Source organism: Pan paniscus, chromosome X (genome assembly GCF_029289425.2).
Source record: "Pan paniscus chromosome X, NHGRI_mPanPan1-v2.0_pri, whole genome shotgun sequence".
In the NCBI taxonomy this organism is placed as follows: domain Eukaryota; kingdom Metazoa; phylum Chordata; class Mammalia; order Primates; family Hominidae; genus Pan; species Pan paniscus.
In genome coordinates, this window is record NC_073272.2 from 70,766,805 (window position 1) to 70,784,593 (window position 17,789).

The 17,789-nt window shown below is 49.7% G+C and overlaps 2 protein-coding genes across 2 annotated transcripts; one reads left to right on the forward strand and one right to left on the reverse strand.

The window, feature by feature from the left end:
* The first annotated feature begins 6,802 nt into the window (after positions 1 to 6,802).
* Positions 6,803 to 14,488, forward strand: FOXO4 (forkhead box O4). The gene is made up of 3 exons (XM_003820148.6): positions 6,803 to 7,934; positions 11,635 to 12,691; positions 13,027 to 14,488. The coding sequence occupies exons 1-3, from the start codon at positions 7,482 to 7,484 to the stop codon at positions 13,032 to 13,034; spliced, it is 1,518 nt and encodes a 505-aa protein (XP_003820196.1). The 5' UTR covers positions 6,803 to 7,481; the 3' UTR covers positions 13,035 to 14,488.
* A 293-nt stretch (positions 14,489 to 14,781) lies between these two features.
* On the reverse strand, positions 14,782 to 17,716 carry CXHXorf65 (chromosome X CXorf65 homolog). The gene is made up of 6 exons (XM_034949774.3): positions 17,495 to 17,716; positions 17,303 to 17,389; positions 16,963 to 17,100; positions 15,725 to 15,793; positions 15,254 to 15,360; positions 14,782 to 15,068 (listed from the first exon to the last, which is right to left on the reverse strand). Exons 1-6 carry the CDS (start codon positions 17,517 to 17,519, stop codon positions 14,943 to 14,945), a joined length of 552 nt encoding a protein of 183 aa, XP_034805665.1. The 5' UTR covers positions 17,520 to 17,716; the 3' UTR covers positions 14,782 to 14,942.
* Positions 17,717 to 17,789: the final 73 nt, after the last annotated feature.

The window sequence follows — 17,789 nt, forward strand, 5'->3', positions numbered from 1 at the left end:
TGAGCTGAGATTGCACCACTGAATTTCAGCCTGGGCAACAGAGCGAGACTCCGTCTCAAAAACAAAAACAAACAAACAAATAAAAAACCTGAGGAATGAAGCATTGTGGATGTTATTTATGCAGGAGGCTAGGACCAAATTCATGTGGGTGTGAAGTGTAAGCTCAGGGCGACCTAAGATATAAAGGGCAACCTGGGGTCTCGAACCCAGATTGGAGATCACAGAAAATAGGATTTTAGAGCTAGAAGAGACTTTAGAGATCTTCTCATATATCACTCTCATTTTACAAATGAGTAAACCAAAGCCAGAAGAGTGAAACTGACTTGTTTAGGCTCTGGAGTCAGACTGCCTGCATTTGTGCCTCTACTCTACCACTTAGTAATTCTGGACCTTAAGCATGTCTCCTTATCCTAAGTCTCATTTTCCTCTGTGAAATGAAAACAGTACTACCATTGAGTTTATACATTTGTTGTGAGACTAAATGAGATAATCCACATAAAGCACTTAGCATGGTACCTAACACATAATAAAAACCCAATAAATGTTACTTATCAATATTAGTATAATTAGTATCAATTATTCAACTAGTTAGTGACAAAACTATGACAAGGACTCAGATCTCCTGACTCAATCTAGTGTTCTTTTCACTGCACCAGAGTTATGTCTATGGTCCAAAAAAGTGGTGCCAACTCAAGTCTATGTGGGGCTGGGCACGGTGGTGGCTCATGCCCATAATCCCAGCACTTTGGGAGGGGCCAAGGCTAGTGGATCACTTGAGGTCAGGGGTTCGAGACCAGCCTGGCCAACATGGTGAAACCCCATCTCTACTAAAAATACACAGAGTTTGCAGTGAGCCGAGATCGCGCCACTGCACTCCAGCTTGGTGACAGAGAGAGACTCCGCCTCAAAAAAAAAAAAAAATACAAAAATTAGCTGGGCATGGCGGCGGGTGCCTGTAATCCCAGCTACTCAGAAGGCTGAGGCAGCAGAATTGCTTGAACCTGGGAGGTGGAGGTTGCAGCGAGCCAAGATCACACCATTGTACTCCAGCCTGAGCGACAGAGGAAGACTCCACCTCAAAAAAAAAAAAAAAAAAAAAGCTATTTGGGGCTAAAATCTGAGTACTTCACTCTAGGGTGCACTTTACGAGCAAGTACCAACCCTGATGTCTGGAAAATAGTAGACCCTTAAGAAATGTTCATTGGCCAGGTACGGTGGTTCACACCTGTAATCCCAGAACTGGGAGGCTGAGACGGACAGATCACTTGAGCTCAGGAGTTTGAGACTAGCATGGGCAAAATGGTGAAACCCCATCTCTATAAAATATACAAAAATTAGCCAGGAATGGTGGCACACATCTGCAGTCCCAGCTACTCAGGAGGCTGAGGCAGGAGAATCACTTGAACCCGGGAGGCAGAGGTTGCAGTGAGCCAAGATCGCACCACTGCACTCCAGCCTGGACAACAGACTCTGTCTCAGAAAAAAAAAGTCATTAACTGAAAAGATATTTATTTATTTATTTATTTAAGACAGGGTCTCATCCCAGGCTGGAGTGCAGTGGCACCATGATGGCTCACTGTAGCATCGATCTCCCAGGCTCAAGCAATTCTCCCATGTCAGCCTCCCGAGTAGCTGGGATTACAGGCATGAGCCACCATGCCCAGCTAATTTTTTATTTTTTGTAGTGATGGGGTCTCACTATGTTGCCTAGGCTGTGAAAAGATTTTTTAAAACAATAACAGACAGAGTTGGGAGGGTGGCTTCTAAAACAAGGACCAGGTTGGGCATGGTGGCTCACACCTGTAATCCCAGCACTTTTGGAGGCCAAGGTGGGTGGAGCTCAGTAGTTCCAGACCAGCCTGGGCAAAATGACAAAACCCTTTCTCTACCAAAAAATACAAAAAATTAGCCAGGCGTCGTGGTGCACACCTGTGTTCCCAGCCAGTTGGGAGGCTGAGATGGGAGGATCGATTGAACCTGGGAGGTGGAGGTTGCAGTGAGCCAAGATCGCGCCACTGCACTCCAGCCTGGCAATAGAGTGAGACCCTGTCTAAAAAAAAAAAAAAAAGACAAGGACTAGAAATCTTTCACAGAAACACATAAGAAAAGACTTAGGGAAGAGAAAAAGCAAATATATGGACGTTCTATATACGTTTGTGAAGATCAGGGACGAATAGAGGTGGCACCTTCTGAGCGTCCTTGAATTTTTTTCATTGTTATTTGTGTTCATCTTTCCATGTGTTTATTAGCAAAAATCCTATAAAAACGCTACATGTGAATTGTGTGTTTCTTCAGAGCTGGGTAGAGTAAGAAGTGGGGAAATGTCAACCTCAATTCAAATTCATAGAGCCAGTTTGGCAAAAGACCTGTGGTAGGGGCGTGGCACCCAAGTAGAAGAGTGGGCGGTGGCAGTGAAAGAGTCAAGAGAGCCAAACCCCTATGACCTTGAAGAGGAAAAAAAACAAATTGTGAATGGGGGGACATTTGAGAAAATAAACTCTGGGGTTTCAAACTGGGAGAAAAGCCTGTGTCTTCTAAATCCTGCCATTATCTGTTTGTAGCTTACAGCTACAGTGGTTTCTGGGAGCCTCCTATTAATCTTGTTTCCTGCCCAATGTCTTTTTATTTTCCAAGACCATCTTGCTAATTCTGTCTCTTGACTAATGTTATTTTGCAACATTTTCACAGCTGAACAACCCTGACCTCTCTATCTGCATGCTTTAAAGTCATGATGGTGTTTTTACCATCCCACCAATCCTTTAGCTCGTCCTCCTAAATTATCTGGTCCTATGACGTGTGGTCATTTTTATCTGTCCAGGATTTCAAGGTATACTCTCAACAGTAAAGGCTCCACAAACATCCGTTGATTGATGGTAGAGTTTATAATCTAGTTGGGGAGACAATATGCCCTCATGAAATGAAAAGCCATGTAAGCAGAAGCACAAAGTTAAAGAATACAAGCCGGGCGCGGTGGCTCACGCCTGTAATCCCAGCACTTTGGGAGGCCGAGGCGGGTGGATCACTGAGGTCAGGAGTTCAAGACCAGCCTGGCCAACATGGTGAAACTCCGTCTCTACTAAAAATACAAAAATCAGCCAGGTGTGGTGGCGCTCGCCTGTAATCCCAGCTACCAGGGAGGCTGAGGCAGGAGAATTGCTTGAACCCAAGAAGTGGAAGGTGCAGTGAGCCGATATCGCACCACTGCACTCCAGCCTGGGTGACAAAGCAAGACTCTGTCTCAAAAAATAAATAAATAAAAAATAAAAATACAAACTGAGTTCATACAGGTTCAGGAGATGCAAATTGGAGAAGTGGCCTGTCAGGTTGGACTAGTCAGGAAAAGTTTCCAAGGGCAGGTTAGTTTTGAGCTTTGAATTGGAAATTTAAGGAGGTGATGGACATGAGTTGGTGGAGAGGTGGACCTTTTCAAACAAATGCGCAAAGAGAGACAATGCAAGATTTAACTCAGGCCAGGACAGGTGCCTGCCCCACCCTGCCATTTCCCTGTCTCAGTAACTCTGCATGATCTGCCATCATAGCTGTTTCAGTTAGAAGAGATCTCCTTGTGACCTAGTGCCACAAGGCTCTCTCCTCTACCAAATTCACCACTCATGCAGCACTTATCAGGCACCCTTAGCTGGGGTGAAGAAAAAAGGGGCATGTGCAGGGAATGTTTGCAGGCATCGTGAGCAACTATGTCTCATCTCTCTAGTCTGGACCTCAGATGGGAATATATGGCCTTTTGTATACACCTAGGTAACAGGTGGAGGACAAATGCATGTTGGAGCAGAAGAAGGCAGGAATATGGAGAACCAATATGGCTATTTTACCATGATCAGGCTAATATCACTTTGGAGGCCCAATGTGCTGCCACCGCTGAAAAATCCTGGGTTGCATGGATATCCTTCTGCACAGGAGGAAGGCCGCATCATCACAGAACACAATAGAAACACTGCAAGTGGCAGACAAGCCAAATTACAGTCCCTGCCCCTCAGAGGTTGCTGTCTAACAGTTGGAACAGGGCCAGGCAAAAAATGCATAGGACATGTTTATTTAAAAGTTGTTAAATGTCCAAATGCTATTTGTGATACTTCATTTAATAAATGATATTTGCCGAGCACTGTGGCTCACACCTGTAATCCCAACACTTTGGGAGGCCAAGGCGGGTGGATCACCAGAGGCCAGGAGTTCAAGACCAGCCTGACCAACATGGTGAAAACCCATCTCTACTAAAAATACATATATTAGCTGGGAATGGTGGCAGGCACCTGTAATCCCAGCTACTCAGGAGGCTGAGGCAGGAGAATCGCCTGAACCTGGGAGGCGGAGGTTGCAGTGAGCCGAGATCATGCCATTGCACTCCAGCCTGGGTGACAGAGCGAGACCCTGTCTAAAAAAAAATAAATAAGAGCTCACAGTTTATTGGGAGAGACAGATAAGTAAACAAATAATTACAATACAATATAGTTTGTGCTATATAACATAAGACTGCACAAAGTGCTTAGGAATGCAGAAAAAAAAGGAGAACTAATCACACCTAAGGGAGACAGGGAAGGCTGAATAGGAGTTTTCCAAAATAAGAGACGTGGAGAGGAATGACAAGAGGGATGATATCCCAGGATGCAGAGAGAAAGGTATAAAAGGGCATGGTATTTCCAGGAAATAGTGTGAAACTCTGCTTGTAACTTAGCGTGCAGGAAAGGTGTGAAGTGGCCTGAATCTGAGGAGCCTGGCATGCCTTGCTAGGGAATTTGAACTTTATCACACAGGCAATGGGGAAAATCAGAGGAAGATTTAACCAGGGAAATTACATGATCAAAAGAACAAAATTTATAGCCAGGCGCGGTGGCTCATGCCTGTAATCCCAGCACTTTCAGAGGCCAAGGCAGGTGGATCACTTGAAGTCAGGAGTTCCAGACCAGCCTGAGCAACATGGTGAAACCCCGTCTCTACAGAAAATACAAAAATTAGCAGGGCGTGGTGGCACATGCCTGTAGTCCCAGCTACTCCCGAGGCTGAGGTGGGAGGATTGCTTGAGTGCAGCAGGTCAAGGCTGCAGTGAGCCAAGATCACACCACTGCATTCCAGTCTGAGTGACAGAGCAAGACCCTGTCTCAAAAAAGAAGGAAGGAAGGAAGGAAGGAAGGAAGGAAGGAAGGAAGGAAGGGGAAAGAAAGAAAGAAAGAGAGAGAGAGAAAGAAAGAAAGAAAGAAAGAAAGAAAGAAAGAAAGAAAGAAAGAAAGAAAGAAAGAAGGAAGGAAGGAAGGAGAAAGAAAGAAAGAAAGAAAGAAAGAAAGAAAGAAAGAAAAAGAAAGAAGGAAGGAAGGAAGGAAAGAAAGAAAGAAATTATACGATCGCATGTAAGTTATATAATCCCAGTTCTGCCTCGTTGGGCAAGTCAATCTCTGAGCATTGTTAGTGTCTTCATCTATAAAATGCGGATAATAGTGGTACCTACCTCATGGGGTTGAATTGAGGAGTAAATGATTGAGGAGTAAATGAACTAATGTTCGTAAAGCAATTTGCACAGAGACTGGCACATAATAAGGGCTCCATAAATTTTAGCCATAATTACCAGACATGTTTCTTAGAACGGTAACCTTGTTGGCAGCTCTGAATATAAACTGTAGTGAGGTAAAGACTGATGGAAGGAGATCCAATTAAGATGATACTGCACCTTTTTCTTTTGACAGGGTGTTATTCTGTCACCCAGGCTGGAGCACAGTGGCATGATCTTGGTTCACTGCAACCTCCACCTCTTGGGTTCAAGCGACTCTCCCACCTCAGCCTCCCAAGTAGCTGGGACTACAGGTGCGTGCCCCACACCAGGCTAATTTTTCTATTTTTAGCAGAGATGGGTTGCACCATGTTGGCCAGGCTGGTCTCAAACTCCTGACCTCAAGTGATCCGCCTGCCTCGACCTCCCAAAGTGCTGATATTACAGGCGTCAGCCACTGCACCCGGCTGATCCTACAATTTAAATGCAGTTATAAATAGGTCTTGAACTGGGATTTGGATGTAGAAAGTTACGGAGATGAAGAAGTAATGGGTAATTACCTCTAAGCTGCTGCTTGGAGCTTGGGAGACTGGGTAGATCAGGACTACCATAAGTCAAATTCAGAGATAAGGGTAGCCAGAGGATAGGGGTGCGGGTGCAGGAACAGATAATGAGTTTGGACCTGTTGAATGAGAAGTGAAGCCGTTGGAGATGTGAACCTGGAGAATATCGGTGTTGAAGGGAAAGCCAGAAGAGCCAGTGGAGGAAACTGATTGGTAAGTGAGACCTCACTGTCAGTGGGAACTGCATATGGGGGGACGAAGGCGGGTGGAGGGAGGAGGAAGGGGGTGAGGAGGAACACCACCGTGGGCTAACCACTTGTTTATGTTACACAAGCCCCCCACCCAACTCTCCAACGTGCATACATCCTATTTTCTAGTCAGTTCCTTGCTTCTTGCTTCTTGGTCTCCTGCATCTTTAAGAGAATAATTTTTTCCCTTTTGCCGTCTCCTAAATGAAGGAGGGAAAGGGCTAGCACCTCTCAATCTGGTCACCTACACGACTCCGAATCACAAGGGAGACAATGGAAAGGGGGAAAGGGCGAAAAACGATTCTTAAGAAAAGAAAGAGTCCGCGACGACTTCTAATAATTAAAGTTCCACCTCGTTATATCCTGCCACGCCGCTCTCCTGCCGCCGTATCGGGCTCCTGGCCGCGAAGCAGGACGGGAGATGTAGTCCTCAAGAGTGACCAGGGTGGCACGACTGCAGAACTCGGTTTCCCGACTGGCTTTCGAGGCGCGTGCGCAGATGGCTGCCCCGGCGAGTGGTAAACAGAGACGTCAGGAGGGGGCTGCTGCTTGGAGCAAAACAAAAGGGAAACCCGGGGGGCGGGGGGTGGGGGGGGTTGATAGGGGAATCGGTGCGGGAATAAGGGAGGCCGCAGCCGCGGGGACCCGGACCCTATTAAGAGTGGCGAGAAGGGAAGAGGCGGGGGAAGGGGGAGTCAGGGGAGGGGCAAGTGACGCGGGGGAGCGGGGCGTGGGGGAGGGCAGCAATCCGGGTGGAGGAAATTTGGGAGGAGTGTCCGGGGGGCAGCAACTTAAAAGGGGGAGGGAACTGCGGCTAAGGAGACGTTCGGTGATGGGAGCGCAATGTATGAGGGGATACAGTGCCTCAGGTTTAAAAGAGCAGGAAGCTGAGTGAGAGGTTGCAGAAAAAGTGTCTTCGCTCGGCAGAGGTTACAGGTGGCATCTCGGAAAGAGCTTTGAGGCTACAGGCTGTAGTCGGGAAGGGGATCGGAGAACTGTGTGAAGGGACAGCTTAGGGACTAGCGTCCTGGGACTAGGGGGAAGTTCGCGACTTTCTGAAGACTGGCAGGAATGTGCCTCCTGGCCCTCGATGCTTCCCCCCTGAGGGGAGGCATCGTGAGGGACTGTGGCAGGCTTCACTGAACGCTGAGCCGGGGAGGTCCAACTCCACGTATGGATCCGGGGAATGAGAATTCAGCCACAGAGGCTGCCGCGATCATAGACCTAGATCCCGACTTCGAACCCCAGAGCCGTCCCCGCTCCTGCACCTGGCCCCTTCCCCGACCAGAGATCGCTAACCAGCCGTCCGAGCCGCCCGACGTGGAGCCAGATCTGGGGGAAAAGGTACACACGGAGGGGCGCTCAGAGCCGATCCTGTTGCCCTCTCGGCTCCCAGAGCCGGCTGGGGGCCCCCAGCCCGGAATCCTGGGGGCTGTAACAGGTCCTCGGAAGGGAGGCTCCCGCCGGAATGCCTGGGGAAATCAGTCATATGCAGAACTCATCAGCCAGGCCATTGAAAGCGCCCCGGAGAAGCGACTGACACTTGCCCAGATCTACGAGTGGATGGTCCGTACTGTACCCTACTTCAAGGACAAGGGTGACAGCAACAGCTCAGCAGGATGGAAGGTAATTATGACCCTCTTACCTTCTTCCCAACACCATCTACCCCCTGGACCCCCTAGCCTCCCTTACTTCTACTCTGGGGCCCCTTTTACTACCTCCCACCCCCACCCCCTTTGGGAAGCCCAGAGATCCACCTTCAATCTCCAGTTAGACAAACATTTACTTAGTACATAGTATATGCCACACTCGGTGCTTGATGCTGAAGGATCACAGATGAATAAGACACTGTCCCTGCCCTGGAGAAAATTGAATTCTCTGCTCACTGCTCAACATTCGCAGCACTTTGGCTTGGGCTGCCCCAAACACTTATTCCCACAGAGAAGTCTTTATCCTATGTACAGCAGGAACTGTGTGGATTCCCCACATGAACCTACCCTTCCCTCCTCCCCCACCTCCCACCCCAACACCTTTTCTCCCATTCCTGTGGGATTACTTGGATTCCCTACTTGCCTCCCAATACCTCAGTGTAGTGGTACTGTTCTAGCACTGCTCTACCCAGGAGGAGGGAGTGCAGTGGCAAAGGGTAAAAACAATAATATTCATGGGGAAAGGTAGCTGATCTCATGCACTAAGAAGAAAAAGGGCTGTGAGCTGCCACTTGGCTCAGCTTACCCTGTGCTGCCAAGAAACTCTCCCTTGTAAGGGGCTATCCAAGTTTTGGGGGGAAGTCATCCTTTACTGTTAAGGAATATTAGTCATGAAGAAGGAGGTAGGGCTCTGACTTTAGAGCACAAAGTTGGGAGTTCCCTTGGCCTTCTGTGAAGAAACTGTGAGAGAATATCTCAAAGGATACTCTGAAAAACTTGTCCTGAGAAATATGGGGCTGTAATCACAAAACTGGGGAGCCTCAAGCCCTATTGCTGGCTTGTACCTCTCTAGGTGGTGAGGTCAGCATATAACCAAGTACAGAAGGTTGGATGAGCAGAGGAACTTCCCCTAGGTATAGGAGACTGAGGGATCAGATCTGTGCTATCCCTAGGGGCTGGGCAGAACAGAAGATAGGACAGCTGACTGAGACCCTTGGCACTATTTCTGGGTAGACTGCCACGCCACAGTCTCAGCTCATAAAAAGCTCCCCTCCTTGGACCCAGCCTACACAGCTGTTTTTCTTTTCCCTTAGGTTCATTTTCCAGGGTAGAGGAAATAACAAGTTGTTAGTTATATTGTGGGAGTATAGTCCGTCCTTATAATCTACACTTCTGTGGGGCTTTAGAGTTTACAAAGTAGTTTTTAAAGTTTTTATTTTATTAATCTTTACAGCAATTCTGAGATTCCACATTTTACACATTAGGAAACTAGGTACCAAAAGGTTAGGAAACTCACCTAATAACAGCAGGGTGAGGACTTGAACTCAGGTCTAACTATAAATCATATTCTCTAAAAAGAGCCTGGCTTGCTCTAATTGGAATGAGGGCAAAGTCAAATCAGGCTGAGCCTGGGACTTCAAGGCCCCCCCACCCCTCTCTGAGGTGAAGTCTCATGCCTGAACTGGCCTCCCTGATGATATGCCAAGGTTACTCCCACCCCACCAGGGGGCGGCACTCACTTAGAACAAGAAAGTTTAGATTAGGTGGCTTAGGGAGCAATTAGCAGTCACCCCCACCACCCTGCCCTCCAACATGTAAGAGTTATGGGCTTTTGGGAAACTGACCTCTCCAATTAAGAGTCTGTGTACCACTTGCTAGTTCCAAGGCCTAAAGAAGAGGAGACAAACGGGCCTTGTGGCTATTAAGTAGTAGGGAAAGGAATGGATCTTCTCAAGTAGATCCAGAATTAGAGGATAAAAAGAGGAGAAATCATAGTGCCAGGTCATGGTCATTGTGGTCCTTAGTTACTATGAGGTGAGGCCGGATGGACAAGTGCCACTCCTTGAAGGAACATCAGCACAGTTGAAATGCCATTACCTCAGGGTCCCAGGAACACAAGGAGTTCTTTGGCTAAAGAACCCTGGAACAAGAAGCATCATTCCCCAGGCAAAGGTGCTCCTTATCTTAAGAGCACCAGTCAGAGAAACAAGTAGTTTCTGACCGTCCCATGGCCTCAGCCTCCTAGTTGCTCTAAGCACTTCTGGGCTCCTCCTGAATTTCTAAACTAAAGACCTCCAAGTGGGAGGTCAAATGCCCCCAAGGTTGAAGAGTTTATGCACAAATTCCTGAGAAATGGGGGAAAGGCACTGGGAAGGAGGTAGGGAAAAGAAGGCAGGTTTCGGGAAGGGGGGTGGCCAGGGGAGGGCCAAACCCCTTGTGTAACTAGCCTGCCCCGCGGCAATCAGTAAATATAAGCTGCACTGGGGGCTGAAGAAGCTGCCAATCTCAGCTCCCTGGGCCACTGGAAAGCATCGTTTCCCTAGTAGAATGTCACCAGTGAGGGAGGAAGGGAAAACATACAGCTTCCAATACCCAAGGCACTGAAGAGCTGGCAGAGCCTCAAGGGGAGCCTCACCATTGTCAACCCAGGGGCAACCCACCAATCAGGTACAAATATTGATTATGTACTGTGAGCTTGAGTAGGTATAGAATATATGCTGTGAGCTTGGTGCTCTGGGAGGGCTCTGTTGGGGGATGTGGGACTGGAGGACATTACACTTGGCACTTACACTCGATGAGACGAATTACATGAAACCATAAGCCACACAATATAAATTGGGTGAAATTGTGTGGCGCAGATTTTAAAAATACTATACTAGAAATTTGGCTGCCAAAGTCAAGCAGCCGCTTTATAAAAGAGGTGGAACTGAAGCTTGGTCTTGACGGAACTAGTAAAACTTAGAGAGGGGAGATCCCTCCTCGGAAAAGAGGGGAGGGGAAGATTGCACCTCACGCATTTGAGGCACAGCAGGAAGCCTGAACCTGAACTGAATGTAGTTGAGGATGTGTGTTGTGGATTGGAAGAAATAAGGCTGGGATTCAGGGAGGGGGGAAAAAGGAATCTTTAAATTCTATAGAGAGCTGGGTGGCCCAAATGCTCTGTGGGGAATGGAGCACCTGCTGTGCTGAGATTCCAGCCCTTCAGCCTGTTCAGAGAACTGGCTCTGGGCAGGGCGGGTCCATCCTGGGCTGGTGCTGTACCACTGTCCCGTAAACTCCACCCAAACCTGCACTCAAGGAAAGGGGTGCAATGCTCTTTCCCACCTGAACCTAGTTCTTGCTGGGCAAGGAGCACGTCTCCCCAATGCCCACCAGCCCCAGGTACCGCCCCCCCACCCCCCGCAAAACACACACCAAGCCCTGGGAGGAGCAGAGTACCAGGAGCTTTTCCAGGGTGGGCACCCCCCGTGCTCTCTGCAGTGGATTATTACACGTTATCTCCCACCCGCTGTACAGAGAAGTCTGGAGCAGAGGCTGAGCAGCTTGTCTGGGAGCGGGAAATGTGTGTGGTCTCCCCTCACACCCCACCCCCACCCCTACTTCTACCAGTTTTCCCCCCTGGATTCAACTTTCTTTGAGTCTCCAGGAATACCCCTGCTGTGTTCCAGCACCCTTTTATCTTTTATCTTTTTCTCTTTTTTTGTAAATTATTTAAAGTTTTTCTTAAACTTTAATGACCTGGGAAATGAAGCCCCGAAATGAACCCTGCTGCGGTGGTGGCGCCAAATCCTAAACCCTAGATCATCGGGGTCCAGCATCCTCTTAGACTTGACCGCTGGCCACTGACCTCCCCTACAGTACCTCACGCCCCTTTCCTGCCATCTCTGCCCCTCCAGAACTCGATCCGCCACAACCTGTCCCTGCACAGCAAGTTCATCAAGGTTCACAACGAGGCCACCGGCAAAAGCTCTTGGTGGATGCTGAACCCTGAGGGAGGCAAGAGCGGCAAAGCCCCCCGCCGCCGGGCCGCCTCCATGGATAGCAGCAGCAAGCTGCTCCGGGGCCGCAGTAAAGCCCCCAAGAAGAAACCATCTGTGCTGCCAGCTCCACCCGAAGGTGCCACTCCAACGAGCCCTGTCGGCCACTTTGCCAAGTGGTCAGGCAGCCCTTGCTCTCGAAACCGTGAAGAAGCCGATATGTGGACCACCTTCCGTCCACGAAGCAGTTCAAATGCCAGCAGTGTCAGCACCCGGCTGTCCCCCTTGAGGCCAGAGTCTGAGGTGCTGGCGGAAGAAATACCAGCTTCAGTCAGCAGCTATGCAGGGGGTGTCCCTCCCACCCTCAATGAAGGTCTAGAGCTGTTAGATGGGCTCAATCTCACCTCTTCCCATTCCCTGCTATCTCGGAGTGGTCTCTCTGGCTTCTCTTTGCAGCATCCTGGGGTTAGCGGCCCCTTACACACCTACAGCAGCTCCCTTTTCAGCCCAGCAGAGGGGCCCCTGTCAGCAGGAGAAGGGTGCTTCTCCAGCTCCCAGGCTCTGGAGGCCCTGCTCACCTCTGATACGCCACCACCCCCTGCTGATGTCCTCATGACCCAGGTAGATCCCATTCTGTCCCAGGCTCCGACTCTTCTGTTGCTGGGGGGGCTTCCTTCCTCCAGTAAGCTGGCCACGGGCGTCGGCCTGTGTCCCAAGCCCCTAGAGGCTCCAGGCCCCAGCAGTCTGGTTCCCACCCTTTCTATGATAGCACCACCTCCAGTCATGGCAAGTGCCCCCATCCCCAAGGCTCTGGGGACTCCTGTGCCCACACCCCCTACTGAAGCTGCAAGCCAAGACAGAATGCCTCAGGATCTAGATCTTGATATGTATATGGAGAACCTGGAGTGTGACATGGATAACATCATCAGTGACCTCATGGATGAGGGTGAGGGACTGGACTTCAACTTTGAGCCAGGTACAGTACCCCCAATCACCACAGCACCTCATAGCCTATGACCACTCCTAGGTGCCCAGCTAGTCCCATGATCTGGGCGAAGGGGAGATTTAGGACAAGTGGTAGCCAGAGCTCCTGGGGAACTGGAGGGAAGATGTCATATTACAGTAGCATAGTTTCCGGATGGGACCTCCAGGCCCCTTAGCTGTGCCCACCCCTGCAAGGTAGCACAGAAAAGGTATGTGTATGGAAGCGGGTTAGGTGCCACCATCTTCTTTGGTGGGAATCTGGATGATAGAATGTTGGCAAGCCCCAGGTAAGCCTCTTACCTTGTTCTCCGTTTCTTCTTCCCACAGATCCCTGAGTCATGCCTGGAAGCTTTGTCCCCTGCTTCAGAGGTGGAGCCAGGCGTGTTCATATCTACTCTTTACCCTTGAGCCCTCCCCAGGAATTTGGGACCCTGCTTTAGAGCTAGGGTGGGGTCTGGTCACACACAGGTGTTGAAGAAATTATAAAGATAAAGTTGCCCCATCTGGGGACGATATGGGGAGGGAGATGGGAGGGGAAAGGGGAGAGGGTTTTTCTCACTGTGCCAATTAGGGGGTAAGGCCCCCTCTCAGGAGCCATCATCGGCTTTCCCCATTCCTACCCCCTTAGGCTTTGTAGCAAGATGAGCAATGCTGTTGGAAATGTGAAGTCACCAGTGGCCTTACCCCTGCCTTTGGGAGCAGGATTTTTTTGTAGAGAGTCTTATCTGAGCTGAGCCAGGCTAGCTGGAGCCTGGGATTTCTATGCAGTGGCCCCTTAGGCCAGTGATGTGGGGTGGGTGGGCTGTTTAGGGGATCTGGAAGGGCCAAGGTCTGAGCACTGGAGTGGCTCGCCAGGCCAAATCACCCTTAGAAGGCTGCAGATAACAGAAAGGCTTTTTATAAACTTTTAAAGAAATATAAACACAAATATAGAGATTTTTTAACCATGGCAGGGTGCTAGTGGTGGGCAGAATGCTTTTTTTCTTTCTGAAGGCTTTGTGATAGTGACATGATACAAACACTACAGACAATAAATATTAGGAGAGACACAGGGAAGTGGGGAGAGGTGGGGAGTAATAGTAAACACAGGGAAGAGCTCCCCTACGGACCAGGTATAGAGAAAGGTCTATGCAGAAATAGGTTAGAGTTTCCCTAACAAAAAAGCTAACCCAGGTCCCCTCATTCCTTCAACTTGTGCCTGGGAGTGTGTGGTGTTGGGGTGCAGCCACACTCTTCTATGACCCAGCATGGGTTAGTGCTATGGTGGGAGAGTACGTTGAAGGCCTGGAATTAGCTTGGGGCCAGGGAAAGGACTGGGAGGGGAGAGAAGAGAAGGAGGGAAGGATTTAGGATGGTAAAGTTAGGTACAGAGACCTCCCTGTTCAAGGCCCCTGACAGCTGTCCCTGCCCTTCTTCCCCTTCCCTGACTGCAGGGGTTATGTGGAAGTGTGTGTGGCAGCAGGCAGCGGGGAGGGGAGGAACAGGGAAGGGGGAGCTGGGGAGCTTGGCTGAGGGTCTGGGAAATGAGCAGGGATGGCGGGGGGGGGGATGTGGATCAGGTTTACTAGCACCTGCCAGGGAGGCCATCTGGGGCTCCTTCTCCACCCCAGCCCCCAAAGCAGCCCTTCCCCCAGTGCCCTTTGCATCGTCCCCTCCCCCACCCCTGCTGTGGGTTCCCATCATTTCCTGTGTCAGCGCCTGGCCTACCCAGATTGTATCATGTGCTAGATTGGAGTGGGGAAGTGTGTCAAATCAATAAATGAATAAATTCAATAAATGCCTATAACCAGCTCTGGTTTCTGCTGCCTTGCTTCTCCCCTTGGATAAGGGGGAGGGAGGGGAAAAGGCAAAGGGCGGGAGGAAGAAACTGCCCAAAGGCAGAGACATGGAGGAGGGTGGGGGAATTTCACCCCGGGGAGGTGGTGGAGTGTGGGGGTGGAGGGACACCTAACCCCTGCAGGAGTAGGCGGGCTGTGAGATAGGCCTCCCAAGGGGAGGTAGTCTGGTTTGAGAAGACCCCACCCCCTACTCCGTTCCTCAAAGGCTCATTGTACTAGACTTCACAGCCTTCCTCACCCCCACCCATGTGCTTGCCCCAGCCCTCTCCTGCCGCTCCCATCCACCCTCAGAGCCTCCTAGGTGCCTGGGGCGTACGTACTCAAGCCTTAGTGCAGATATTGGGAGAAGGAGTCTTTCTAGAAAAAGAAATCTCACGTTAAATTCCAGTAATTTCACACCTAGTATTACTTCTTTTGCTTGGTGGTTTTATTGAGTTGGTGACCTTTATTCTTCCTGAAGTCTGGTCTGTTCCTAAAGGTCGGAGACTTGCGAGTGGACTTCTTTTTGTCTGATCGTCCTGATTGCTTGGACTAGAAAAAGAAAGTAAGTAAACAAAGAGGCCCCTGCAGGGAAGGTTTCTACAACCCAGGGCCAAAGGAAGGAAAAAAGAAATTGGAGGCAGGAAATTCATCTCAGAGGGCTGGGGTGTAGGAACATTCAGTCGGCTGGTAGGGAGAGGGGGGTGCTGGGGCAGATCACATTTGGCAAGTCTTACCGGGACACTCGCAGGGGGTTCAATTATAACGACCTTCTTGGCTTCTTTCATTTTAAGCATCTGAATTCGTCTCCTCTCCAGGGCATCACATTGTATGCGCAGTGCAACTAAGAACAAGGAAAAGGCACCTGCACCTCTGAGAACTAGAGACCTTACCCTTCCTGATGCTCCCATTCATTGTTCAAACCATCAGCTGGAGCCCCACTTGGCCTAAGATGGAAATGATGGAATGGTGATAGGGAGATACACGGAGAAGATGGCCAAGAAATGGAGGAAGTGGGGAGTAACGCATGCACATTCCACCTGGTGTGAGCTAAACGTCCCTCCTAAAGTGGACCTGGACCCTGCCCGCCTTTTCCTAGGCTCCTATCATCTGACCTACCATATCACGCTAGTCCCACCCTACATTCTCCATCACACAGCTATATACTGTACCCTTCATGTTCTTCCCTCCCCCATCTCACTTCTTACCAAGCAGCCGAGGCTCCGGATTCTTGAGGAGAGGCACAAAAGCTCTGTAAGCATTCTCCAGCCTGGTTCCTGTGAACATAGCCATGTGCTATCTCCAGCCCCTGTCATCCAGTCTCCACCCTTCAGAAGCCCAAGATTCCAGGACCTAACACTAAAGACTACCCGCCGGATGCGGTGGCTCACGCCTGTAATCCCAGCATTTTGGGAGGCCAAGGTGGGCGGATCACTTGAGGTCAGGAGTTCCAGACTAGCCTGGCCAATTCGAGACTAGCCTGGCCAATTTGGTGAAACCCCATCTCTACCAAAAATACAAAAAAAAAAAAAAAAAAAAAAAATTAGCTGGGCATGGTGGTGGGCGCCTGTAATCCCAGCTACTCCGGAGGCTGAGGCAGGAGAATCGCTTGAACCCAGGAGGCGGAGGTTGCAGTGAGCCAAGATCATGCCACTGTTTCAGCCTGGGTGACAGAGCAAGACTCCATCACAAAAAATAAAATAAATAAATAAATAAAAATAAAGACTACCTTGCCGGGCACATTGGCTCACGCCTGTAATCCCAGCACTTTGGGAGGCTGAGGTGGGTGGATCACCTGAGGTCAGGAGTTCAAGACCAGCTTGGCCAACATGGTGAAACCCCGTCTGCACTAAAAAATTAGTTGGGCCTGGTGGCGGGTGCCTGTAGTCCCAGCTACTCAGGAGGCTAAGACAGGAGAATCGCTTGAACCTGGGAGGCAGAGGTTGCAGTGAGCTGAGATCGCGCCCTTGCACTCCAGCCTGGACAACTGGACAACAAGAGCGAAACTCTGTCTCCAAAAAAAAAAAAAAAAACCTACCTTGAGCTGGTGGATATTTCTTCCCCTTAGGTATGGACCTAGGGGAGAGTATGTGTGAGGTAACCTATTATTATAGAGGCAGTACCCTTCGTTAGGCTGACTAGAGATGGTCAATTTGGATCTGGTTGAGGGCGTTCTGTTGTTTGAGGGTGTTCTGTTTTTTGTTTTAATTTGGTTTTGGTTGTTTTTGGTTTTGGTTTTGGTTTTGGAGGCAGGCTCTTGTTATGTTGCCCAGGCTGGTCTCAAACTCCTGCCCTCTATCGATTCTCCCGCCTTGGCCTCTCAAAGTGCTGAGATTACAAGCTTGAGCCACTATGCCCAGCCTTGGATGCCTTGTTTTAAAGATAAGGTTCATAATCTATCTTGAAGGCCTTATTCTATTTCTGGGGAACACTCCTGAGCCTCTACCTGGTGGCCCACGTTCCACCTTACAAACGTAGTAGGTGCTTCGAGCTGTAAGGTATTTGCTGGCATACTCTGCATGATTGGGCTTCATCAGGAAAAGCATCTTCATTTTCCCCGTTTGTTCACACAAATCGATGGTGTCTGGAGGGAGATCACAGGGTAATTGGGGCAGCTAAGGAAAGAGAGTGGGAGCAAAAGGGGCCAGTGATCCTATACAGAATGGGTTGGAGGAAGCTGTAAGGATATGAGGAACTCCCTTCTTGCCAGGAGGAGGGCTTGGGGGTTAGAGATGACCCAACTCCTTCTGACCTTTGGCCATTAGTCCCCTCCCCAAGCTCCTCACTTGTTTTAGGCAACTTTACTTTACTGCGGATGTAATACAGCAACACGACGACAGCACAGTTGGTATTGACCAGAAACTGCTGATTATCTGAGAAGAGATAGGATGGGACACATGGACCCATTTCTGTGATCTCCACTGCCCTCAGATCCCTCCACCCCCATCCACAGACTCTAGTTCTGTGCTGCCCCTCACCTCCATGTTTGATGAAGATGAACATGCCCTCAAGATCGCCTCACTCTTCACAAAGTGCCCTGATGAGTCATGCAGAAGGAGGGTGTTCTAGAGGCCTTGTGTGGGGCAAATAGGCCTATAGGGTTGGTGGACTGGAGAGGCAGATGGATTTCATAGGCTGAGGATGCCCAGGCTGGACAGGCAGGAGAGAGCTGTTGATAGTTGTGGATAACCAGTATCCCCAGGGGTGGGGCCTGAGACTGCAGTTAAGGGATTATGAGGTCAGAAGTGGCAGGTGTGGCCAAAAAGTGGAGTA